We start from the raw sequence: 27,710 nt of genomic DNA, 5'->3' as shown, positions 1-27,710 counted from the left end.
AACAGTAGTAGTGATGTTGGGGAGGGCATCAAACATGAAATTAGGGGTGCGTGCAATAAAGGTGCAACAGTTATAATGGGTGACTTTAATATGCACATAGATTGGGCTAACCAAACTGGAAGCAATACGGTGGGGAAGGATTTCCTGGAGTGCATAAGGGATGGTTTTCTAGACCAATATGTCGAGAAACCAACTAGGGGGGAGGCCATCTTAGACTGGGTGTTGTGTAATGAGAGAGGATTAATTAGCAATCTCGTTGTGCGAGGCCCCTTGGGGAAGAGTGACCATAATATGGTGGAATTCTGCATTAGGATGGAAAATGAAACCATGGTCCAGAACTTAAAGAAGGGTAACTTTGAAGGTATGAGGCGTGAATTGGCGAGGATAGATTGGCGAATGATACTGAAGGGGTTGACTGTGGATGGGCAATGGCAGACATTTAGAGACCGCATGGATGAATTACAACAATTGTACATTCCTGTCTGGCGTAAAAATAAAAAAGGGAAGGTGGCTCAACCATGGCTATCAAGGGAAATCAGGGACAGTATTAAAGCCAAGGAAGTGGCATACAAATTGGCCAGAAATAGCAGCGAACCCGGGGACTGGGAGAAATTTAGAACTCAGCAGAGGAGGACAAAGGGTTTGATTAGGGCAGGGAAAATGGAGTACGAGAAGAAGCTTGCAGGGAACATTAAGACGGATTGCAAAAGTTTCTATAGATATGTAAAGAGAAAAAGGTTAGTAAAGACAAACGTAGGTCCCCTGCAGTCAGAATCAGGGGAAGTCATAACGGGGAACAAAGAAATGGCGGACCAATTGAACAAGTACTTTGATTCGGTATTCACTAAGGAGGACACAAACAACCTTCCGGATATAAAAGGGGTCGGAGAGTCTAGTAAGGAGGAGGAACTGAGGAAAATCCTTATTAGTCGGGAAATTGTGTTGGGGAAATTGATGGGATTGAAGGCCGATAAATCCCCAGGACCTGATGGACTGCATCCCAGAGTACTTAAGGAGGTGGCCTTGGAAATAATGGATGCATTGTCATTTTCCAACATTCCATTGACTCGGGATCAGTTCCTATGGAGTGGAAGGTAGCCAATGTAACCCCACTTTTTAAAAAAGGAGGGAGAGAGATAACAGGGAATTATAGACCAGTCAGCCTGACATCGGTAGTGGGTAAAATGATGGAATCAATTATTAAGGATGTCATAGCAGGGCATTTGGAAAGAGGTGATATGATAGGTCCAAGTCAGCATGGATTTGTGAAAGGGAAATCATGCTTGACAAATCTTCTGGAATTTTTTGAGGATGTTTCCAGTAGAGTGGACAAGGGAGAACCAGTTGATGTTGGTATATTTTGGACTTTCAGAAGGCTTTCGACAAGGTCCCACACAAGAGATTAATGTGCAAAGTTAAAGCACATGGGATTGGGGGTAGTGTGCTGACATGGATTGAGAACTGGTTGTCAGACAGGAAGCAAAGAGTAGGAGTAAATGGGTACTTTTCAGAATGGCAGGCAGTGACTAGTGGGGTACCGCAAGGTTCTGTGCTGGGGCCCCAGCTGTTTACATTGTACATTAATGATTTAGACGAGGGGATTAAATGTAGTGTCTCCAAATTTGCGGATGACACTAAGTTGGGTGGCAGTGTGAGCTGCGAGGAGGATGCTATGAGGCTGCAGAGCGACTTGGATAGGTTAGGTGAGTGGGCAAATGCATGGCAGATGAAGTATAATGTGGATAAATGTAAGGTTATCCACTTTGGTGGTAAAAACAGAGAGACAGACTATTATCTGAATGGTGACAGATTAGGAAAAGGGGAGGTGCAACGAGACCTGGGTGTCATGGTACATCAGTCATTGAAGGTTGGCATGCAGGTACAGCAGGCGGTTAAGAAAGCAAATGGCATGTTGGCTTTCATAGCGAGGGGATTTGAGTACAGTTGTACAGGGCCTTGGTGAGGTCACACCTGGAGTATTGTGTACAGTTTTGGTCTCCTAACTTGAGGAAGGACATTCTTGCTATTGAGGGAGTGCAGCGAAGGTTCACCAGACTGATTCCCGGGATGGCGGGACTGACCTATCAAGAAAGACTGGATCAACTGGGCTTGTATTCACTGGAGTTCAGAAGAATGAGAGGGGACCTCATAAAAACGTTTAAAATTCTGACGGGGTTAGACAGGTTAGATGCAGGAAGAATGTTCCCAATGTTGGGGAAGTCCAGAGCCAGGGGACACAGTCTAAGGATAAGGGGTAAGCCATTAAGGACCGAGATGAGGAGGAATTTCTTCACCCAGAGAGTGGTGAACCTGTGGAATTCTCTACCACAGAAAGTTGTTGAGGCCAATTCACTAAATATATTCAAAAAGGAGTTAGATTAAGTTCTTACTATTAGGGGGATCAAGGGGTATGGTGAGAAAGCAGGAATGGGGTACTGAAGTTGCATGTTCAGCCATGAACTCATTGAATGGCGGTGCAGGCTAGAAGGGCCGAATGGCCTACTCCTGCATCTATTTTCTATGTTTCTATGTTTCTATGTTTCAATACCTTGCAAAATCTGGTTCACCACCCTTTGGAATATGGCAGGGGCGGAAGTCACCTCAAACGGTAGCCGATTAAATTGATATAGGCCTAGATGAGTATTTAGTCAAACATGACTTGGACTCTTCATCTAGTTCAAGCTGTAAGTAGGCATTCGTAAGATCCAGTTTTGAGAAGATCTGACCACCTGTCAGTGTTGTGAACAAATCTTCTACATTCGGCAATGTATTGGGAAATTACCCTCTAGAACCTGGTTTACGGTTACTTTATAATCACCACACAATCTTACCTTACCATCAGACTTTGACAATGGGTGTAGCCCAATTACATCGATCTATCTTACAAATAATGTTCTCAGTCTCTAGTCTTTTGAATTCTTGCTCAACTTTCTCCTTGAGTGCATATGGTACGGAACATGACTTGTAGTAAACCGATCTAGCGTCCTTCTGTACCCTGACACTCACCTTGAAGCTTTGGATCGGACTGCCCGTTTCGCAGAACACCTTCGGATACTTCTTGATAACCTCATCCGTTGATGAAAATCTCGCTTCCACACAGAAAATCTTACTCCAATCCAACTTCAGTGAACTCATCCAAGTTCTTCCTAGTAAGGCAGGCTTGTCTCCTTTCACTACTATTTGAGGCAAGTTCTGAAATTGATCTTTATATTTCACCGGTACGGTGATATGATCTACCACAGGAATTTTTTCTCCCGTATAGCCTCGCAGCTCTATCTTGGATTTCTCCAGTTGAAAATCACGCAATTTATAGTGACTCCGGTACTACACTCACGGATGCACCCGTGTCAATTTCCATTGGTATCTTGAATCCCGTAACATCTATGTGGATTTTGATGCTTTCCGAATCGCTGTCCATTAACCTCGTGCTCCTGATGACGTGTAACTCTAACATCTCCTAGTCCCGTTATTGTTCTTCCATGCTATGTAGTCTCTTGGGATTTGTACTCATAGCTTTGAATGCTGGACTCGTAGCTTTAAAAGCTGGTTTACCCTTCAGCCGGCATGCCTTCGCAAGATGCCCAGTCTTTCTGCAGAAGAAACACTCTGCCTTCACATATTGACAACTTTGAGCAATGTGTTATCCCAGGCACGAATAGCACGACTTCGATGCTCTGTTAGAATTTCCAGTTTCTGAGACTTTGGGCCCCCACCATCTTTTATTTTGAACCTGCAGATGATTTATCTCAGTTGACTGACGAACGTAATTATTATTTAATTCTCGGGAATATTGTTCGGCCATGCCCATCGACCTCGCTGTCTGACATGCAATCTCAAAAGTCAAGTCATCCGTTATCAATAATTTCCTTCTGGTCGCATCATTTTTCACTCCACAAAAAAACCGATCCCGTAATGCCTGGTTTTGAAAGTTTCCAAAATTACAGTGCATCGATAGCTTTTTTCATGCTACGATGTAATCACTGATACTTTCATCAGTCTTTTGATTCCGAATCCCGAAACGATAGTTTTCAGCAATTTCTAATGGTTTGGGGTTATAGTGCTGCTCCAGCTTCATTAAAATCTCTTTAAGCGTTGTTTCCTTTGGCTCGTCAGGCACAAGCAGATTTACAAGAGTGTCATATAATGCCGGACCTGCCTCTGATAAGAAGATCGCTCTCTTACATTCCAACACAGCCCGGTTCTGGACTGCATTGTCTGGAACTTTGATTATGTTATTTGCAATGAAATACATTTCTAGCCAATCCACATACGCTTTAAAACGTTCCCGGTCGTGTCTATATTACCCCAAATATCCAATTATACCTGCCATTTTAATCTCTAGCTGTTCACACCGTGTTCTGTATTTTACCTCGGATTTCATAGCTTTTTTCCAAAGACAGGAACTTCCAAAGTCTCTCTGTCGGTTGGCTGATTCCTTCACCAACAAAATTTAAGCTTTAAATCATCTGAAAAAATCCCATCTCAATCGCCAAATGTGATATCTTCACAGAGCACAAGCACACACAGCTTCCAACATGGCAGGCAGCTCTCTCGGAAGCCTCCGGAAATCTGCCTGGTTCTGTTTATTATTAACCCTGCAATTGCAGTACACAATACGTCCACATCCACAGTATGGAGCTACAAACATTACAAGCTTACAGACATTACACTACCTAAAGCCCTCTGCCTCGCCTGCTTTAAGACCATCCTTAAAACCCATCTCTTTCACCAATCTTTTGGTTACACCCTCGTAATATCTCCTTCTTTCGCATAACTTCCATTTATTTCTAAATACAATCCTCTGAAGTTTCAGTCACAGCTGTTATTCAACATTAAATTGCTATATAAATGTAAGTTTTTGTAATTGTAAGTAACATTAATAAATTATTCAGTAGCCAAGAAGACCACAAGAATTTTTTCCCGATAATTACAAAAAAGTATCGCTGACGAACCAATGCAACTGTCAAGTAAAGATTGCGAGGAAGATAAAACACTCACCTTGCTTTTAATCCTGTCGCATGTGACACGCACAAGCCAGCCTCGGATAAACTTCTGAAGAAAGATAGTTGCCATTTTTCTTTCGTATGGAGTTGGACCTGTCTTCTTAGTATGAATAGCATCAAAAATGTCCGTATGCGGTCTACTGCTCTGTATTCTTCCAGTGCGCGCAGCATTGTAATTCTGCAGGCTGCAAAAGTGTTATACTCAAAGTTAAAGTCCAGAGAATTTCCTATAATATATGCTTAATATGGCCTAATAGTTAGGTTATTACCTGATTTTGAGCATTGCCACTAATGATTACAGTCAAGTAAAGAAGAGTCCTTGAGATAAATCTGACACTAGTGAGTGACTATTAAAGGGAAAGAATAGGGTAATTGGTCGGAGATATAACATTTGCTGACCAATCTTTTGATTAAAAAAAAATAAATGGAAATAAAGCCAGCTGAAACCAGTTGATCTTATTCTTGGACCAGTGAACTGCCACTCCAGAATTTTTTTTAAAATCCCTCTTTCTCTCAGATATTGGTGTATGTTGGCAGCATATGTGATGCCAGTTTCTGAAGAGCGAATCTGGTGCGACTAGCTGCAATACAACTATAAAACTGCTGAAAATCGCTACGACCTATGGCCCAGGAGACGCACTAAAAATGCTGAAGACTCTACTGAGATCAATATAAAAGGATCTTGTGAAGGTATTAATACTTGCTACAGTTACTGCTCAGGCGGACATCTACTCTTTCTTTAGCACCTTCTGTCTACTGCTGGGTACTGTGGGATGGAGATTAAAGTATTTCAACCAGATAGTTAAATTTGGAAGATGAAGATAAAGAAAACAGGCTGATATGCATTCCTAGTAAGCAGCGAACCATTACATAAGAACATAAGAAATAGGAACAGGAGTAGGCCATATGGCCCCTCGAGCCTGCTCCACCATTCAATAAGATCATGGCTGATCTGATCATGGACTCAGCTCCACTTCCCTGCCCGCTCCTCATAACCCCTTATCCTCTTATTGTTTAAGAAACTGTCTATTTCTGTCTTAAATTTATTCAATATCCCAGCTTCCACAGCTCTTTGAGGCAGCGAATTCCACAGATTTACAACCCTCTGAGAGAAGAAATTTCTCCTCATCTCTGTTTTAAATGGGCGGCCCCTTATTCTAAAATCTTGCCCGCTAGTTCTAGTCTCCCCCATCAGTGGAAACATCCTCTCTGCATCCACCTTGTCAAGCCCCCTCGTAATCTTATACGTTTCGATAAGATCACCTCTCATTCTTCTGAAGTCCAATGAGTGGAGGCCCAACCTACTCAATCTTTCCTCATAAATCAACCACCTCATCCCCGGAATCAACCTAGTGAACCTTTTCTGAACTGCCTCCAAAGCAAGTATATCCTTTCGTAAATATGGAAACCAAAACTGCATTCAGTATTCCAGGTGTAGTCTCACCAATACCTTATATAGCTGTAGTAAGACTTCCATGCTTTTATACTCCACCCCCTTTGCAATAAAGGCCAAGATACCATTGGCCTTCCTGATCACTTGCTGTACCTGCATACTATCCTTTTGTGTTTCATGCACAAGTACCCCCAGGTCCCGCTGTACTGCGGCACTTTGCAATCTTTCTCCATTTAAATAATACCACTTAGGAAGTGTGAAATCTAGACCTCAATCATGAGAATTAATGATATTTTGCACAATTTTCCTGCAGTAGCGATCACATCGCAGATACAAGTTACGCTTCAGCTTGGTGATGTCATGCATACGCTGACTGGTGCCATCCTCTCTATCTTCCCCACTGTCCAACGGGGAAATGACAGTGCCGAAGCAGGTCAACAAGTTGTGGTGACATATCGTGCTCTGCATGCTGAGGCCCAGCCCAGTCTGAGTGTGAGTGGTTCCCAGGAAATGGAAGGTGCTATCCTGCCTCAGGATGTCAGCATTCCAGCTCCCATCACTGACTCTCCCATCATACACCTTACACGGTACACACCACAGCCATCAGAGACTGCTTCCGCCAATGGTCAGGTGCAGCAATTGGTAGGCGGGTCTTCCAGGTCCAGAGCTGGCCCAGGGCATCGTCATACGCCATCTGCATTGTCTGCCCCCTAACACAGGAGCCCTTAAGCAACCTTGCTGTAGGCACTGAGGCCTCATTGAGAAGGAGCAGCAGGCATGGGAGGGGGATGAAGGGAAGGGAGGAGGGGAATGTCAGGGCAAGTGCAATTAAGGAGTGGGACAACCTTGTGCAGATACATTGGTATATAATGAGGACACCTGTAAATAGTTGTTTTTGATAAATGAACTTGTTGTTCACTGACTTGCAGCAGAACACTGTTTATTGTTTCATTTGCTTTTGTTGGTTTATTGTATTTTTTTTGTTGTTGGGGAAGTATTGTTTGTTACTTGCTTTGATAAAAATGTCACTTTGACCCTTTGTCATTGATGTCATGTGCATCCTTCCAAAGCTCAGCATAGATGTGCCTTTATGGTGGCAAATAGCATCGCCAGTATTAGATGCATTCCTCAGCTTCTTTCATTCACGCAAACCGGTCCATTATGAGCTGGCAATGTATCGCGCTTGCTCCAGCAGCATCTCCATGCTGCCTCCTCCGTGGATGGGGTGGATGTCCAATTGGTGCCTCGCCAGGCTCCTCCTCATCATCTTCCTCCTCCTGAGGTTGGCCTGCAATCCTCACTGACAATGCCTGGCCCCACATGATGACCAAGTGGTATAGTATGCAGCAGACCACAATGAATTCAGAGTCCTGTTGAGGGAAGTATTGATGGCTGCCTCCAGAGTGGTCGAGGCATCGGAAGCGCTGCTTGAGCTCCCCAATTGTTTGGTTCAATGATGTTGTGGGTGACTGCATGGCTGTCATTGTAGCGCTGCTCCGTTTCTGTGGTGGGGTCCCCGAGCAGCCAGCCATGCCCTTCCCTTTGTCGCTGAAACATTCGTGAGACACTGCTTTCATGCAAGATGAAAGCATCATGTGCGCACCCTGGATAGCGGGCATTCACTGCGAGGATGCACTGCGTGTGGTCGCACACCAGCTGGATGTTTCGGGACTAGAATCCCTTTCGGTTTCTAAAAACCTCTGCATTGTGGAATGGTGCTAATAAGACCATGTATGTGCAATGATTAGCTCCTTGAACCCTCGGGAAGCCCACAATTCTGCTAAACTCACATGCCTGCTCTTTCTGGCTCTCCCTGCTCATTGGGAACATTATGAAGTCCATTCTGTGGGCGTAGAGAGCCTTTGTAACATGCCAAATGCAGCAATGTGTAGCATATTGAGAGGTGTTGCACATGTCCCCTGCTGTTGCCTGGAAGGAGCCGGAGGCAAAGAAGGCCAGCGCCACAGTCACCTTCACTGTGATGGGCAGCGCAGTCCTGTTGGCACTGGATGGCTGTAGGTCTGCCTGTAGGAGATGGCATATCTCTGTCAGAATTTCCTTTCTGAAGCGCAGTCTTCTCACACACTGCCCCTCCGAGAGCTGGAGGTATGAGTGTTGGTGCCTGTAAACCCATGAGGAGTAATCCCTTCTGCCCAGATGTCTTTGGCCTCTCCTCATCCATGGCACGACATAGCCAGCAGCCCTTTTTCTAGCTTGACACCGCCTGGCAATAGCATGCAGCATGATACACTGATGAACTATTATTGCCCTCATTAAATTCTCTCACTGACTTTGTAAGGACACTGTAATGGCAGATCAAACTGCCACTTTCAAGTCAGAGCTTCACGCAGCGTGTTGTGCGCAAACGTTGCAATCAATGTGACCTGCGATGTAGGATCTTCCTCCCTCCATTTAAATACGCCGCCAATACCGCCTGCTGCAAACTGGGAATGCCTGTTTTTCAGATTTTCCTGGGGCAGCCGTTTAATGGGGCGTTAGGGCTGAAATTTGCATCCAGGACGCTAGCAGAATGTTGCACGATCATGATCTCAGTGAAACTAGAGGGCGGGGGTGGTAAGTTTTTGTGCCGCCGCAAACCATGTGCCGAATTTACCAGCCGGCTGGTAAAAGCTGGACGCCCGGCATTACGACTAGAAACAACATTTTCCGGCCCTCCGGGGCACAAATAGGGGCACAACCGAGCCGAAAATCCAGCCCAAGTGTTTAAATCCCTTCATGACTTCACCCCTCATTTGTGTAAATATCTCCAGTTCTACAATCACCCACTTCCCTAACTCTCCATTCCTCTGACTCTAGCCTTTTGTACACCCCCCTCCTCCTTTGCTCCATCATTGGCTGCAGAGCCTTCAACCTGGAATTCCCTCCCTAAACCCCTCTGCCTCTCCAGCTACCTTTCCTGCTTTAAGACTCCCCTTAAAACCTACCTGTGACCAAGTCCCCCCATATATCTCCTTCTTCACCTCAGTGTCTTTATTCCTTAGATCTTTCTGAAGCTACCTGCGATGCTTTTTTCTAAGTTGTGGTTGACTAATGCAGATGAAAATATTTATGTTCACTCAAGTGTCCAAAAAATTGTTATGCTGCACAATAATTATTGAAATACATGTGACTGACATTAATTGAACATCAAATGTGGCTAGAACTTGTGTTGATCAGATGCACCTGCAAGGTCTCTGTTACAAATTCAGGTCAACCATAGATAGCTTTGGTTTAGTGGGATCAGTCCATCCCATAAGCAGTCTGCACAACTTACTTTTATGGGAGCCGACTCACACTGCCTTATATTTACTTGTGCAATTAAATAACCCATGCAGGTAACCCCTTGCAACCTGAACCGGAACTTTATGCGCGCGTTTCTTTAATCTCTTCAAAAGACGGACAGAGTTAATACTAGATGAGACAAAAATAATTCCACAGTAAGGTGAAGCATATAGGCCAATAGGTAAGATTAGAGTTGCTTAGTTCAAATGGGACATCATATATCCATGATACAAAATAAAGAACACATGATACTACCCACAGTTCGAGAGGAGCGGTTATCTCACTTAACTTGAACATAATAACCTTATTGTGTTCTATCCTATAGCCCAGGGAAGAATGACAGTCCCCTGTGGTCCCCTGATTTTCACAACATTTTGCTGTCTGCCTGTCAGTGCACCATTTTATTTCCCAAAACCCAATTGCCTTTTTTTTTGGATGTCTGTGTTCTGTCCTTAAAAGCGTCTCACTCTGTTCTTAAAAGCCTGCCCTTCTCACAGACTGACAGAGATTAAAGGGTATTCCACACAATGGTGAGAGGTGTCTTTACGAATACCTCAGCAAACTAACAAATCACTTATTCAAGTCAGTGGAAAATAAAATTGGACAGTGTGTAAAATGGGTTGCCAGTTTGCTATTGCACATTTTGCGCTACTGCCAAAATCGAATTTCAGCCCCAAGGTTTCAAAGGGAAATAGTTAGATAATTGAAAAACAAACATTTTAACGGGTATAGGAAACGGTTGATGGAATGGATCTATTTAGTTACCTCTTTCAAATGGCCTCCTTCTGTGCTATAAGATTCTATGGGGTAGAATTTTTGCAGGGGTTCTCCCGATCGTCTGCTGTAAATTTAGCAGAAGAGCTGAAGAAAGCTCCGGGGAATGGCATAAACAGCTTTGTCTACCAAGAGCTCATGTGGGGAATTTTGCACAAGTGGCCCACACCTTGACTTTCTGTCCAAAGGGATGAAAAATCATGGTGGGGGAATGGGATGGGGGCGGTTCACATGCTCAAAGTCCCAATATGAGTACTTGGGAGTTGAAACTCCGAACAATGATGAGAATGAGATACTCCAGCATCAATGAATCTCCCCTTTATGTAGTGAAAAAAGCTCATGGCAATCATGACTTGCAATTAGACTGCCCCTGATATTGGTCCAGTTTTTCAGTGTAATGCCAATGAGCTTCATTTTTTTAGACTAATGCCCACTTGTGCCCAGTGCCTCACGCTGTGCAGATCCCGCTACTACACTAGCCTCTAAAGAACGCCTAGTGCCAGTATCCTAGCTGGTGTCTGCGAGTGACAAATGCAGTGACGCAATATCTTCTTCCTCCTCCTCGTCTCCCCCCTCACGACTGCAATCATTTTAATGAGGAGTGAGCACAAATTTTGTCTGCGTTCTAGACAATTTTCAGGTGACGCTACTTAACCATTTTTAGTCTAAACACTGCCCATTTCTTGGCTATTACAAATTTCTAGCCCTAAACTAACAGTGCATTTTTAAATTATTGAGGTGAGAAATTAGTGTTCACAGACAGATAGTGGGAGAAAGGACACAGACAGCAGCATGACTAAAAACTGCTAGTAACAAACAGGTCTGATGTAAAATTATTTGGCAAAGAATCAAATTGCTTTTAACTTAGAAATTCAAATGCAAAATTCACCCTTTATTTTCTGCTACTCCAAAGTAACTTTCTATCTGCCATTTACATTTTTCTCTACTGTCAGAAAGTACTTTTTGTCCAAAGATACACAACCGTAATATTAAAATGTGCGTTTATATGCTTCTCAAAAGAAGCATCCTGGGATCTTCTACTTGCTGCAAGTTGTTGATGATAAGGAAAGCAAAGAGTATTCCTTTGCAAAAAGTCAGATTTTATGAAACTTTGGTTCTCGGTACTCTACAGTGAAGCACAATGTCTTTGCCAGAGGAGCAAAGTTTGGGTGACGGAAATGGCTTATTTGAGAGATCATAGAATAGAACTATAGAAGCATCGAAATTTACAGCACAGAAGGAGGCAATTCGGCCCATCGAGTCTGTGCCAGCTGAAAAAGAGCTATCCAGCCTAATCACATTTTCCAGCCATGTAGGCTGCGGCACTTCAAGTGCATATCCAAGTACTTCTTAAATCTGAGTAGGGTTTCTGCCTCTACCACCCTTTCAGGCAGTGAGGTTCAGACCCCCACCACCCTCTTCGTGAATACATTTCTCCTCAACTCCCCTCTAATCCTTCTAGCAATTATTTAAATCTATGCCCCCTTGTTACTGACCTCTCTTCGAAGGGAAATAGGTCCTTCCTATCCACTCTATCAAGGCCCCTCACAATTTTATACACCTCAATCAAGTCTCTCCTCAGTGTCCTCTGTTCCAAAGAAAACAAACCCAGCCTGTTCAATCTTTCCTCATAGCTAAACTTTTCTAGTCCTGGCAACATCCTCATAAATCTCCTCTGTACCCTCTCTAGTGCAATCACATCCTTCATGTAATGTGATGACCAGAACTGCACGCAGTACTCTAGCTGTGGACTAACTAGTGTTTTATACAATTCAAGCATAACCTCCCAGCTCTTATATTCTATGCCTCGACTAATAAAGGAAAGTATCCCGTATGTTTTCTTAACTACATTATCTATCTGTTATGCTACATTCGGGGATTTGTGGACATGCACTCTTAGGTCACCCAGGTCAATCTGTTCCTCAATATTACAACAGTGACTGTACTTCAAAAGTACTTAATTGACTATAAAGCACTTTGGGACGTACTGAGCTCCTGCAAGCTGCTATATAAATGTAAATTTGTTCTTTCTTATGATTGGTGCTGTTTCTGAGTTGTGATTTTTCAAGTTTTTTTCAAAAGAATAACTACTGCTAGGGCTCCCCATTTCTGTGGAGGTTCTAGTGGAACAGGTCAAAACTGGAACAGGTCAAAACTAGGAAGGAGGTCCTCTGGTTGGTGCCAGACAACTGAGCCAACAGGCCTGGAAAGAGGTGGCTGAGCATGTGAATGCCTGCAGCATAATTCCAAGGTCCTGATCACAGTGCTGTAAATAATTCAATGACCTAACCCGAGCAGCAAAATTGAGAGCATTTTCTTCATCTGTTGTTTTCTCTGAATGAAGCTTTACAATACGACACTTCTCTCCTCAATCAATCCGCCCCTCCCCTCCCCCACTGCACATGTTTCTCCTCCAATTGTAACATGACGTGCACCATATCACCTGCTTACAATCACGTACTCAACACCTGCTACTGCTCTCAGAACTGCTGTTAGCTGGATACTACTGGAAAGCATTTCATGGTTCTGCTAATTGCTTTCTTACTTCACAAAGGAGCCACCTTCTTATACACAACCACCTCCTCCTCTTCCTCACAATTTGCTGCTTCTCCCTCTCAACATGTACACTATCTAAAGCTGCCTCACATATCTACATAACCTTTTCAAGGGCCACAGACTAAACTCACTCCCACTCTTCTTACAGGACAAGCTGGCGAGTAAGAAAAGGGAGAGAACCAGAACTGGGGGAGCTGTAGACAACATTCAAGCCCCCACTCCAATGGAGGAAGCTGCCATGAACATAAATGGCAGTGGCAAGGTACATCATTAATTTACATTAATGACCTAGATGTAAGTGTTGGGAAAATGATTCATAAGTTTTTGGATGAGACCAAGATATGTGTGAGTGTTTGGACTGTAGAGGATTCTCAATTACTGTAAGCAGATATTGATGTGTTGATGGAATGGGCCAATGTTTGGCAAATAATGTTTAACTTAGAAAAGTGCAGTGTTAGGCACATGGGCAGGTCTAATGCTAAATATACATACACTTTACAGGAAATAGAATGAAGCCAGTGGTGAAAGGAAGAAATGTGGGTGTTATAATGCACTACTCTCCAAAAGTGCATGACTAAAGCAAACAGGGTTCTAGATAGAATTCATAGGACAATTCATTATAAAGCAAAGCAGACCATTTTGTCCTTGCACAAGACCTTGTTTAAGCTTCAGTTAGAATATGGCACTGGATTTTCGGCTTTTGTGATTTGGGGGCAGTAATGGCGGTGGGGCAGCACTGATATCACCTGGAAAAAGTTTGCGCCCTTGTCTGCAAATTTCACCAAAAAATGAGGTTTCATGATCACAAAATCAGGCGTTGCAGAAGGAATTTTTTGAGCCCCAGCCAAATATTGCGGTGTTAAAAATGTGCACCATTTTACGCATGTGCAGACGTCTCTCAATTTTCTCGGGTGCAGGCGGTACTTTAGAGCGCAATGGTTTCCTGCGCGTATGTGCAGATGACCTGGCCCACGTCAGAGACTTTGGGAGTGATGGCGCGGCAGGAGGGCAGGCAGCATGCCAGACGATTCTCTACAGTGGCTGCGGAGGCCTTAGTGCAGGCCATTGAAAGGAGGTGGTCTGCACTCCATCTGTTTGGGGAAGGGAGGCCATTGCCCAGCATATTTAAGAGAATCTGGCGGGAGATAGCATAGGAAGTGTCAGTGGCAGACATGGTGGCTAGAACTGGCACACAATGTTGCAAGAAGTTCAACGACCTCGCGAGGGTCGTCAGGGTGAGTACCCTTCACATTAATGTAGGCCTGCCATGCTTGCAAGCTCAACGTCTCACACAATGTTAAGCCTTTGATGTAGCTGCCCCTTCTCAATGTGTTGCTTGCCATAGTGTGGGTTGTAGAATGCAGCACAAAGCTGATGGCTCACTTCTCCAGCCATTGTCTCTGCATTCAGGATGCACCTATCCTCTTGTATCCTAATCATTGTCAAGCCTCCTCGCACTGCACTCCCACTGCTGATACGCATTTTATTAACATCACCCTGAGCTGTTATGCTACCTGCCTCTCACCTCTTCCTAATCTTTAAAAAACCTCAGTCACCAGACACACAGATTGAAGTGAAGACATTTGCACATCCACACTGTGGCAGCTATTGAACTATGGAATGCACATGTGGCATAACAGGAGGTGGGCCCTTACTGAACCCTTCTTATTGTTCTTATTGCAGGCCAAGCTCTCCCATACCTGGAGAGTTATGGAGCAACGACAAACAGGAGGCGGACAGCCGCAGCTGATGGAGCTCACTGAAGTGGAACAGCAAATTTTGGCCTTCATGGGCACCCCAGTTTGCACAGTAGCCGGGGGCGATGCCGAGCCTCCTTCAGGTAGTGAGGGTATGCAAATGAAACACATGACTGATGTGACTTCATTGACCCCTAATATCAAGTGGCCTAGCCCCTTTTCATGTACATGTCCAATGCCATCTTCCTGCGATCACCCTGCCCCCACCCCTGCTGCTAATCACACTTCTGTCGCTTTCTGTTTGAAGATGGCCAGCCACAAGTGCGCCAGCCTTCTTGGGAGCCATTTACATCTGGCCATGGGGGAGACGATGAGGGAGGAAATGAGAATGTGCTGCCTGAACCTCATGGCCCAACAGCTGCACCATCTGCCGACACAAAATCTGGGGACGAAGGCAATTTCCTAGGGTTTGAGGACTTTGAGGCTCCTGGCCCCAGTGGCCTACAGCAACGCCGAGTGGGAGGGAAAGCTTGGAGGCCAGCTCCCCGGAGGGTGAGTTGGCATAGTAATCCTGCTGAAGAACGGGCAGCTGTGGACCTGGACTTGGTAGCATTGTCCAGGGAGAACACAGAAATGAACCACGAGCTCATGGGTGCATTGGGGAGAATCCCCAGAGCATAGACAAACTTGCTGTGAGTGTTGCGGAGGCCACCTCACACATTGTCCGTGCATCTGAGGACTTCAGTGAGGCCACCCTTGCCCATTCACAGAGGCAGGTGGCCTCCAGCAGCGACAGTGGTGTGCCAGAGTGTGTGGTGCGTGCCATGGATAACATCGCTGACTGCTGCCATCCTCTCTGTCTTCCCCAATGTTAAATGAGGAGGTGCCAAAGCAGGCTAGGAAGTGTGATGACACATCGTGCTCCGGATGCTGAAGCCCAGCCCCGTTTGAATGTCAGTGGTTCCCAGGAAATGGAAGGTCTGTCCTTCTTCAGGATGACAGCATTCTGGCTCCCACCACTGACTCCCCACCGTGCACCTTACGCGTCCATACCACAGCTATTAGAGACTGCTTCCGCTGATGGTGAGGCACAGCAGTCAGTAGCCGGGCCTTCCAGGACTAGAGCTGATTCAAGGCGTTGTCCTAAGCCATCTGCACTGTCTGTCCCCGTAACACAACAGCCCTCATGCAGCCTTGCTTTAGGCACTGAGGCCTCATTGATGAGGAGCAGCAGGCGTGAGAGGGGGATGAAGGGAAGAAGGGGGGAAATCTCAGGGCAAGTCCCATTAAGGGGTCGGACAACCTTGTGCAGATGCCTTTGATGTATTCTGAGTGCGCATGTAAATAGTTGGTTTTCATGAATGCACTTGTTGAGTTACTTGCAGCAGAACGCTGTGTATTGAATCGTTTGGTTTTGGTTGGGGGGGGGGGTGCGGGGATTGTCTGTTACTTTTTTGGATAAAAATGTTACTTTGACCCTTTGCCGTTGATGTCATGTGTATCATTCCAAAGTTCAGCGTAGATGCGACTTTATGGTGGCACATAGAGTGGCCAGTATTAGCTGCATCCCTCAGCTTCCTTCATTCAAGCAAACTGGTCCATTATGAGTTGGCAATGTGCGACTCTTGCTCTGGCAGCATCCCCACCTTGCCTCCCCCGTGGATGGGGTGGCTGTCCAATCAGCGCTTCGCCAGGCTGCTTCTCCTTGTCCCCCTCTACCTGAGGTGGGCCTGCAATCCCCACTAGCAATGCCTGGCCCCTCATGATGTCTAAGTTGTGTAGCATGCAGAACACCACAATGAATTCGGAGACCTGTTGAGAGGAGTATTGAAGCCTGCCTCTAGAGTAGTTGTGGCATTATAAGCGCTGCTTGAGCTCCCCAATTGTGTGTTCGATGATGTTGTGGGTGGCCGCATGGCTGTCATTGTAGCGTTGCTCTGCTTCTGTGGTGGGGTTGCAGAAGGAGGTCATGAGCCAGGTGGCTAAGCCATATCCTTTGTCCCCTAGCAGCTAGCTACGCCCTTCCCTTTGTCGCTGAAACATTTGTGAGGCACTGCTCTCACGCAAGGTGAAAGCATCATGTGCGCTCCCTGGATGGCAGGCATTCACTGCGAGGATGCATTGCGTGTGGTCACACACTAGCTGGATGTTTAGGAACTTGTTGTTGAGACAGAATGCTGCAGCAGAACGCTGGTTATTGAATCGTTTGGTTTTGGTGTGGGGGGGGTGGGGGGGGGGCGGGATTGTCTGTTACTTTTTTTGATAAAAATGTCACCTTGACCCTTTGCCGTTGGTGTCGTGTGTATCATTCCAAAGTTCAGCGTAGATGTAACTCTGTGTTGTTGAAAGGTGATCGTAAGACCGCACGCGTTCAGTCAATGGCGTCTTGATCCTCGGGAAGCCTACAATTCTGCCAAACCCACCTTGCTGAAAGTAGGCTCACCCTGGCCCTAATAGTGAGTGCATTTCCTACCCTTAAAGTATTTTCCTTTCCCCTAAAACCTGTGCTACCTAGGCCCACTGCCCACTGCTCATCCCCCAACCATGCCTGTTCACCTTCATCACTGAGTATCGGACTTACCTTCCAGATTAACCTTCCTGATACCAAGCCTTTCGCTCCCCACTGGACGTGGCCGACTCAGTTGCTTCACCTGATCTCCGACGGCATCCGGTGAGCCTCCGACCAGCTCCGACCACAGGTTTGGGTCCTACCTTCTCTCTGCGCCCACATGTTCGGGTCTTCCTCCTTCCGGCGACGTTCAGGCCTCCACTCCTGCAGTGATGTACGGGCCTCCATCCCTCCGCCGTCGTCCTGGCCTTCCTTCCTTCCACTGGCGAAGTTTGGGCCTCCACTCCTCCAGTGGACGTTGAGGCCATCATTCCTCCAGCGATGTCCTGGCCCTCATTCCTTTGGCAATGTTCGGGCCTCCATCCCACAGGCGACATTCAGGCCTTCATCTCTCTGGCGACGTCCTGGCCTTCCTTCCTTCCTTCGGCGATGTTCTGGCCTCCCCCTAGCTGCTGGTCCCACTCAACCATGGAGCACCTGGCAGGCTTTCTAGCAGGCTTCCCAATGCACCAAGCATTTCATTGTGCACACCCATCAGCCTTCTGAGTCTTCTTCGGCAAAACTCATGTGCGACCTTGCCCTCTGGCGAGTTGGCACCTGATCTATCCTTGCCCCTGCACTGGTGCAGACTACATGTGCCCAGTGTCTCACCACATGCAGATCCCATCTCTATGCTATCCTCTAAATTATGCACAGTGTCAGTATCTGAGTTGGTGGCTGCAAATGTGAAATTGAGTGATGGTGTGTCTTCATCATCATTGTCTTCTTGCTATTCCACCACTGCTTGGGCAGTTTGCAGTGCTTGGCTATCTGTAAGGAGAAATGCACAAAGCTAAGGTTATGGTGAGGGGAGGTGAGGAAAGTAAGAGGTACATGCTTACACCATCTGCAGCTTGTAAATCAGAAGAGATTGTGGGATGAGGGGAAAGTGGGATGCGAGAAAGAGAATTAGACACGAGGATACCATCATCTTCAATATTTTCAGCCCCGCCACTGGTTACGGCCTCAGGAATGGCCATTCCAATAATGGCAAGCACCATCTCCTCCATGGGGGTTAGGAGATGCAGGCACGCTTGTCCCCCACCACTTATCTTCTGCTGCCTCCGTTGCACCACGTTGTCCTGCAAGAGGCAAGTGTGTCAGTGAATGTTGTGCAATCTTTTTGGGTGAGATGGTTGTCATGGTTGAATAGCTGGCTGTGTGCAAGCTGTGTGATGTGGGTATGAGGCTTTCAGCAGTGCTTGTATGAGGGTGAGGTGAAGCTATGAATGTTAGGTATCAGTCCTGATTGATAGAGACTGTTGCTAGATGAGTGATGGGGGTGTGGTGCATTAAGCAGAGGCTGAGGCTCGTGGTGCAGTTGATGGGATATGGCATTTGAATATGCATTCACTGACATTGACTACTCGTGTGAGGTCACTGAACTTCTTGCGGCACTGCATCCATGTCCTCGGGGCTTGAGTCATGACATTGACCTCCATGGCGATCTGCTCCCACTGCCTTCAGAACGTGTGTCTGGAGAGCCTTCTAGCCCTCTGTCGATACAGGACATCTCTCCTTCTTTCCTCATCCTCCACCAAGGCCTCCAGTGCATTGTCCAAGAACCCAGAAAATTGCTCTCTTCCATGTTGTGCCATATTCATTGTTTCCCAGGTCAAATTCACTTCCTGAACGACTTCCAGCACTTGCTCCAGCCACAATTCACCACGCCCCCTTTTAAGAGGTGCAGGCTAGCTTGAAGCAGTGCAGGCTAGCTTTAATTGGTGCGAGCAAGTAACGATTTTGGGCCGCCTGCTGATGCATGCAACCAATCACCAGCGTGGTTTGTGCTGGATGAATGCTGAAATAATTGAAATGAGCAGGCAGCACAAAGTTGGGGTGCTGCCTGCATTATATTGAAAGGGCACGGGTTAACTGTGCATCACTATCTCTGTGCCTGTTTTCGGGGGCTTTTCAATTTAGCCCCGGTAGTCTCATCAACCATAAATTGTTGACATTTTCAAACTAATCTCAGTGGATGCTCTCTTAGCTCTAAAAGCTCTGGGTTTGACTTTACACAAAGCATTAAAGCTGTCCCGTAATATCAGTAGATGTAGCCTGTATTACTGAGTCAATGCTAACAACTGGAGCATAACCTGATTTGCTTGCCTCTTTCACCAACTCAGTGATTAGATTAAATCTGAATTTTGTTGTCTGTTGCACATGCCATTGTTTAAAAACTTTAAGATATTAGAAATTAATGACATAACCAGAATATTCAATGTAGTTTTTTTCTTAAATGCGGGCAATTATTGTTCTGAAGTGTTTACTTAAATACATAGGTTAGCATCCAGATTGCAGTAAGGCTTAACAATGCTGCGGAATTATTTTTTATTTTACTCTTCCTATCAACTGTGATGATATTTAGTGCTCCCACATCAGTTGCAATGAAGGTTTCAGGCAGTGATAAATGGCAAGTTCAACTTCCAACTGAGAGGTGCATTCTCAGTGCATCCACAAGTGACATTTCCATTATCCAGACTTTTAGTCAAGACCTCCTGGAGCTAAAAATGTCAAGCTAAGAGCAGTTTGTCTTTACAGACCTGTTCCTGTGGTGAATGGAAAATATTATTTGATTCGTATTTCATAACTGCCATGAGGCAGAGATAATTCTTTTATGCACCAAACACTTGACTGAATTGAATACTGGTCTTAGGAGATGAAAAGAGGTGCCTACCTCACCACTCACTTCTTTATTTAAGAAGCAAAAGAAAAACGTAGAATAGGTAAAGCATCTGTGAATTTTTTGAAATGGTAACTAAGAAAAGTGCTACCTCTTGCCTTTGATCAGTGGACACTAAAATAAAATCATATTGCAGAGTCTTTAGGAAGACTTCTAACTAATCTAGAAACTCCAAAGAGGACTGTGGTACTTCCCCACAGGGAAAGATAATAATTTCGTGTGGCGGCAGATCAGGCCACTCTTGTGCACATCCTGGTGGCTGAATCAAAAATGGAATTGGTGGAGGTCACCCCCAGCCAAAGAATAGTGTACAGCATTAGAGGAAGTTCAGAAAAAAAGGGAAAAGTAAAATATGTATAATTTGCTTACTGTCTTTCATATCTTTCAATATCTATTTTTCTTTCAACTTCACGTTGGATCTTTTCCATGAGCAATTGCTTTTGCCGTGCCTTCATTTCAATGTTTATTGGTCGGTTATATATGGTGAAGAGGTTCTTGCTGTACAATTGCTGCTGCCTATAAGGGAAAGAACAAAAAATGGAAGCGAAAAGATTAAAGGAATTACACTATTTTAGCAGCCAAGGAAAATACAACTCAGAAAATTGTTATCGTTGAAAATGAAAATTTATATTAAAGTTAGTCGCTTTGAAAAAAGTGCTTTGATGACATATTGGGCCAAAAATCACCATCTCTATGGGCGCATACGTTGTGCGCATACACCCATAGAGGCCCCCAAGTGCCGGTTCTGAAAACCAGCACTTGCAAACTGTCAAAATGTCTTGACAGTTCCAATGCATCACTGGGAGAAAGGCTATTTGCCCAACTCTTGCCCAGTGAATGTCCTTCAAACTCTTTATGTCTGGTAAAAGTTTTAAAAGATAGAAAAATAAAATATTATCAATAATTTTTATATTAAAACCCCTGTCCATTGAGGTAAGTTTATTTTTACTCCTATGAAAATATATTTAAAAAAATTCAAGAAAATAATTCTTTGGGTAAAACATTTAATTAAATTCAATTTCAATTAAGTTTAACTATGTGAAGTGTTTTTCTTATTTATTTTAAATGTTTATGTGTTTTGAGGGGTTTTCCCATTCACAGTAATGGTGATTCTATGAATGGGGATACGCCATTTTCATTGGTTGGTCTGGCCCATGTGATCCCAGGCTGCATGTACGCTCCTGAAATACGTGGGCCCCTATGCTGGACTGCGAATGGAGGCTTGGAGCGCAAGTTTACGTTCCTCTGGGAATTCAAGGTACTTTCGTAAAACAAATTTTGGTTGGAGACATCCGCCCACAGAAAGCCTCTGACTACAATTTCTGGTCCAATATTCATTACATAGTATTACATACAGTTTGCAGCACAGAAACAGGCTATTCTGCCCAACAGGTCCATGCAGGTGTTTATGCTCCACCTCCTCACAACCTTCTTCATCTAACTCCATCAACTATTAGAGCTGGATTTTCGAATTTTGAGATTTTGGGGCGGTAATGGAGGAGGAGGTCATGATACCGCCTGGAAAATGTTTGTGCCCTCATCTGCAAAATTCGGCAGAAAATGAAGTTCCATGATCGGGGGTGCAAAATCAGGCATTACACAAGGAAGAATTTGCGCCTGAGCCGAAAATTGTGGCATTAAAAAAGTTTTGTTGATTTAAGAAACTTCATTATTGTTTAGTGCCCTACAACATAACATTGTATATTGTATGGTTTTATTTTGGTGCGGCGACTTTGTTACATTAAAATTTATGATTCATCACTTGCCATTGGTGTCTTGTGCATCATTCCAACGTTCACCGGAGATGTGCCTTTAGGGAGCACATAGCGGGGCCGAAATTCAGCCTTCCGAAAAGGCCTCTTATCGCCAGAATGCAGCAGCCAAGTGGTGGAGTCGAGTGGCCGCTGATTTAGAGTCTAATAGCTGCTGCCAGTGAAATTCACCTTGGTGCTTTTTCTGGTGGTCTCCACTACCACCCCATTGCTGCCAACCCCTTCTAAGTGCGTCATCAAAGAGCGCACCGCCAATCTCCCGCACTTTTTCTGTCGGTGCACTGTGTTTTCAGTGTGTACGACATGGCTGTGCTGCAACCATTCAAGGGGAGGGCGCACTGCCGCGGCCGCCATTTTGCTTTCTTTGTCAGCCAACTGCCAGGTCGGGCCGCCAATTATGCTCCCGGGTTTGGCCGGGCCGTCAACAGGCAGCTTGCCAGACCGCTGGCCCAGCTGAATCCTTCCCTGGTGGCCAGTGGACCTAACTGAAATAATCGCAGAGCTCGCAGCGGCTCTCCCCTTTAAGTGAAGGGGAAAGACGTGGTGATGCACACGCGTGATGATGTCATCAGTGCCAGGCTGATAACTGACATCCCGCCTCTACTTCCGCCCCTCTAGAGTGCTCACCGCCGAACTTGTGCCCCCCCATTATGACCAACCTCCGGTCCGCTTCAGAAAAAAAGGACAAAGCTGAATTTTGCGCAAAAGGCAACTTCATCCACAGCGGCGGTGAAAACACATCCATTTTCGGCAACGCTGGATTTCTACCCAGTGTGTCCAGTATTAGCTTCATCCCTCAGTTTCCTCCATTTAGGAGAGCCAGTCCATTACGAGTTGGCGATGTGCAACTCTTGGTCTGGCAGCATCTTCATGCTGCCTCCGCCATGGATGGTGTGGCTATCCAATAGGGGCCTCGCCAGGCTCCTCTTCGTCATCCTCCTTCTCCTGAGATGGGCATGCAATCCCCACTGGCAATGCCTGGCCCCTCATGATGGCTAAGTTGTGCAACATGCAGCACACCACAATGAATTCAGATACCTGTTGAGGGGAATATTGAACGCTGCCTCCAGAGGGGTTCAGGCATCGGTCTGCCTGTAGGAGATGGCATATCTATGTCAGCACTTCCTTTCAGAAGCGCAGCCTTCTCACATACTGCTCATCAGAGTGCTGGAGGTATGAGCGTTGGTGCCTGCAAACCCGTGGGGGGTAAGCTCTCCTCCCCAGATGTCTTCAGCCTCTCCTCATCCGTGGGCCAACATGGCAAGGGCCCTTCTTCCAGCTTCACGCCGCCTGGCAATAACATGGAGCAGGATACGCTGGCGAACTAGTAATGCCCCCATTAAATGTTCTCACTCACCTTGTAAGGGCACTGGATTGGCAGATAAAAGTGCCATTTGCAAATCGGAGCTTCACGCAGCGTGGTGTGCACAACCATTGCAGTCAATGTGACCTGCGATGTAGGATTCTCTTCCCTCCATTTAAGTACGCTGTCAATACTGCATGCTGCAACCTGGGAATGCCTGGTTTTTCAGTTGTTTCCTGGGGCAGGCATTAAATGAGGCATTAGGGCCGAATTTTGCATCCGGGGTGCTAGCGGAGCGTTGCACGATGACTGACGCCATGATCTCAGTGTACGAAGTGTGTACGGACCCAGGAAGGCATCGCAGAAGCCGCAATCGCGCAATGCGCATGCGCCGAAAACCGGCTTTTCCAATCTGTCACGTTTCTAGCTTGACAGATCGCAAGCATCTCAGCAGCCAGGACATTCCCACGGCAGAGATTGGGCTATTTGCCTATCTCTTGTCCTTAAAACTCTTGCACCTGGTAAAAGCAGGCTCATAGCCTACTTTTGCCAGCATAAGAGTTTTAAAACATATCAAAAATATATAAAAATAAAATTTTAAAATACATATTTATGTTAAAAACCCTGCCCACTTAGGTATTTTTATTTTAAACCATAATTAAAACTTTTTTTTTTAAATCAGCAAATTTTCTTTTTCAAAAACATTTCTATCAACTTTAATTTCTATAATGTATTTATGTGAGGTGTTTTTAATTTTTTTTAATGTAGTGTTTGGGTGTGTTTCTTATTCATAGTAATAGGAGTTTCAGACTTCCGAAACTCCTACTACTATGAATGAGAAAATACTTTACTATGATTGGGTCTCCAGACCCACGTGACTCCTACGGACAGCCCAACGTGAACATGCTCCATTGCGCAAGAAGAGGAGGGCTCGAATCCGGGATCTCTGGTGAGCATTCGACCAAAAGGTGAGTGCGCATCTTTTCTCCTATTTTTAGTCGAACGCCCGTGGGAAGAAGAAACCGGGATTTCAGGGATATTATCTTTAAGTTTGATTAGTTTATCAACTATCTTTACCCCTTTCTATCTTAAATGTCTTTATATCTTTTTTGATCGCTTCCTCTAATGTCTTGCCTACCATATTAGTCTCACTGGTAAATATTGAGACAAAGTAATTATTTAATAGTTCTGGTATTTCACTATCATTACCTGTGAGTGTGTCTGTAGAATAAATTACTATTTCTTTTTATGTTCATATTTGAGCTAGTATATTACCCATAACTTGCCCAGGCATAACTAGGAAAATATAATAAAGAATAGTCAGCATGGATTTCAAAAGGGAAGGTTATGTTTTGCCAACCTGACTGAATTCTTTGAAGAAGTAACAGAAAGAGTAGACAAGGGTAATGTAGTGGTTGTAATATACATGGGGGCCGAAGTCGGTGAAGGCCGAGGCCCGCCCAAATGCCGATGGCTGCCGAGAAACTGGGCGGTACTTTGCCTGGAAAATTTCTCTAAAAGAGGTGGCAGTACTGCCCAGCGGCCAAACAACGGCTTACGCCGTCAAGCTGGGTGGCAGCGAGCGGGAGCTCTCCCTCGGCGGCAAAGGATCTTGCCGCCTAAGTGCCGCCGAGGATGGAGTCGGGCCAAGGGAGAGTGGAAGATCTGCAAATAAAAATCATAGGATACAAAAAAAACACCGGAACACCTTCAGAGGACCCTAGGTTAGTCGCTGTAAAAAAAACATTTTAAATATATTCACGAACCTTTTTTTCCCATCTTTGTACCTACTGTTGGGGTTAGAACAGCCTTCATGCAACGGTCCTTCCCCCTGCTGGCGCCATCTCCCACCCGCACCAATCTGGTATCTCGGCGGGCGGGAGGCCATTTGCGCTACTTGGCCGCCAGAGGACGTCAGCGGGCAGTCCCCGGTTGTACTCCCCTCCCGCCCGCTCCAGCCTAAGTGGAAACTGGGAGAGAGAGGAAACCGAAGACAAAACTCGGCGGCAGTCAGCGGCAGCGAGCGGTAAGGCCACTAATGTTGGGCTCATGCACTTTCAAAAGTTCTTTGATAATAGTAGACTAATGACTAGGTCAGAGCATGTGGAGTCAGGAGACAAGGAACAAAATGGATTGCAAACTGGCTACAAAACAGAAAAAGTGATTGAGTGTAATGTATCCAAGTTTGCTGACCATACAAAGCTAGGTGTGAAAGTAAGCTGTGAGGAGGCCACAAAGGGCTGGATTTTGCTGGCAGTCAGAGGGCAGGTCTGCTGTCAAAATCTAAAAGATTGACAGCGGGATGGTATCCCACTCTGAACCCGGCTCCTTGTAAGTTTTCCAAGTGCCGGCTCTGCCTGCCCTTTGCAGACCGGCATTAAGCAGCAGGTCAGGCAGATTGAAATACTTCAGAAGATGTTTAAAGGTATTTAAGCAGCATTTTACCAGCTACGAACCATTTTTCCAACTTTTTCAGGAGGGTTCCATCGCTCGGGATCACGTCAGATAAGTACATCGAGTTTTCAATGACTCTACATTGCTTTGAATAGGTGACAGCTGCAAAAGTGGTATAAAACCTACCAGTTCACAGCTGTTCACTTTCCAATGTTAGAAGCTGGAGCTTTCAAGATTTGGAATATACTTTTCAGCTTTAGGAAGGTTGGGAGTATACTCTTTCTCCACTGTCACCACCTTGGAACAACCTATCTAAACATTGACAGATCGATTCTGTCATCTCAACTTCAGCTGCCAGCTATTCCATCAGCATCGATGCCCTTGAAAAAATCTCACCTTGGTCCTCAGAATCCCACCACAATCAGCCCCAACACCAACATCACAAGGCTCACAAGCAACACAACAACAACACCAACCTTGTTATAATGGTTGATAATGAAGAAAAAAGCTGTGGACTGCAGAAAGATATCAATGAACTGGTCAGGTGGGCAGAACAGTGGCAAATGGAATTCAATCCACAAAAGTGTGAGGTAATGCATATGGGGAGGGTGAACAAAGCAAGAGAATAAACATTAAATAGCAGGACACTGAGAAGTGAAGAGGAACAAAGGGACCTTGGAGTGCATGTCCACAGATCCCTAATGGTAGCAGGCCAGGTAGATAAGAAGACACACGGAATACTTGCCCTTATAAGCCGAGGCATAGAATACAAGAGCAGAGAGGTTATGCTTGAACTGTATAAAACACTAGTTAGGCCACAGCTAGAGTCCTGTGTGCAGTTCTAGAAATATAGAAAATAGGTGCAGGAGCAGGCCATTCGGCCCTTCTAGTCTGCATCGCCATTCAATGAGTTCATGGCTGAACATGCAACTTCAGTATCCCATTCCTGCTTTCTCGCCATACCCCTTGATCCCCCTAGTAGTAAGGACTACATCTAACTCCTTTTTGAATATATTTAGTGAATTGGCCTGTGACCCCTGGTACTGGACTTCCCCAACATTGGGAACATTCTTCCTGCATCTAACCTGTCTAAACCCATCAGAATTTTAAACGTTTCTATGAGGTCCCCTCTCATTCTTCTGAACTCCAGTGAATACAAACCCAGTTGATCCAGTCTTTCTTGATAGGTCAGTCCCGCCATCCCGGGAATCAGTCTGGTGAACCTGCGCTGCACTCCCTCAATAGCAAGAATGTCCTTCCTCAAGTTAGGAGACCAAAACTGTACACAATACTCCAGGTGTGGCCTCACCAAGGCCCTGTACAACTGTAGCAACACCTCCCTGCCCCTATACTCAAATCCCCTCGCTAAGAAGGCCAACATGCCATTTGCTTTCTTAGCCGCCTGCTGTACCTGCATGCCAACCTTCAATGACTGATGTACCATGACACCCAGGTCTCGTTGCACCTCCCCTTTTCCTAATCTGTCACCATTCAGACAATAGTCTGTCTCTCTGTTTTTACCAACAAAGTGGATAACCTCACATTTATCCACATTATACTTCATCTGCCATGCATTTGCCCAATCACCTAACCTATCCAAGTCACTCTGCAGCCTCATAGCATTCTCCTCACAGCTCGCACTGCCACCCAACTTAGTGTCATCCGCAAATTTGGAGATACTACATTTAATCCCCTCGTCTAAATCATTAATGTACAGTGTAAACAGCTGGGGCCTCAGCACAGAATCTTGCGGTACCCCACTAGTCACCGCCTGCCATTCTGAAAAGTACCCATTTACTCCTACTCTTTACTTCCTTTTGACAACCAGTTCTCAATCCATGTCAGCACACTACCCCCAATCCCATGTGCTTTAACTTTGCACATTAATCTCTTGTGTGGGACCTTGTCGAAAGCCTTCTGAAAGTCCAAATATACCACACCAACTGGTTCTCCCTTGTCCACTCTACTGGAAACATCCTCAAAAAATTCCAGAAGATTTGTCAAGCATGATTTCCCTTTCACAAATCCATGCTGACTTGGACCTATCATGTCACCTTTTTCCAAATGCGCTGCTATGACATCCTTAATAATTGATTCCATCATTTTACCCACTACTGAGGTCAGGCTGACCGGTCTATAATTCCCTGTTTTCTCTCTCCCTCCTTTTTTAAAAAGTGGGGTTACATTGGCTACCCTCCATTCGATAGGAACTGATCCAGAGTCAATGGAATGTTGGAAAATGACT

The 27,710-nt window shown here is 45.4% G+C and overlaps 1 protein-coding gene across 9 annotated transcripts in view; it reads right to left on the bottom strand.

Moving 5' to 3' along the window:
- The window catches only part of LOC139233945 (uncharacterized), a 926,529-nt gene that overhangs the window by 244,657 nt on the left and 654,162 nt on the right, over positions 1 to 27,710 (bottom strand). For all 9 annotated transcript variants that reach the window (XR_011588246.1, XM_070864651.1, XM_070864643.1 and 6 more), the window contains 2 exons: positions 20,366 to 20,512; positions 4,999 to 5,188 (listed from right to left, as the gene is read on the bottom strand). Coding sequence is in view for 8 of the 9 variants with exons in the window: in XM_070864651.1 (XP_070720752.1) it covers positions 4,999 to 5,188; positions 20,366 to 20,512 (337 nt within the window). In the remaining variant the exon portion in view is untranslated. The remainder of the gene's footprint in view (positions 1 to 4,998; positions 5,189 to 20,365; positions 20,513 to 27,710) is intronic.

This window comes from Pristiophorus japonicus, chromosome 2 (assembly GCF_044704955.1).
Source record: "Pristiophorus japonicus isolate sPriJap1 chromosome 2, sPriJap1.hap1, whole genome shotgun sequence".
NCBI lineage: Eukaryota > Metazoa > Chordata > Chondrichthyes > Pristiophoridae > Pristiophorus > Pristiophorus japonicus.
This window is presented reverse-complemented; position numbering and strand designations above follow the sequence as displayed.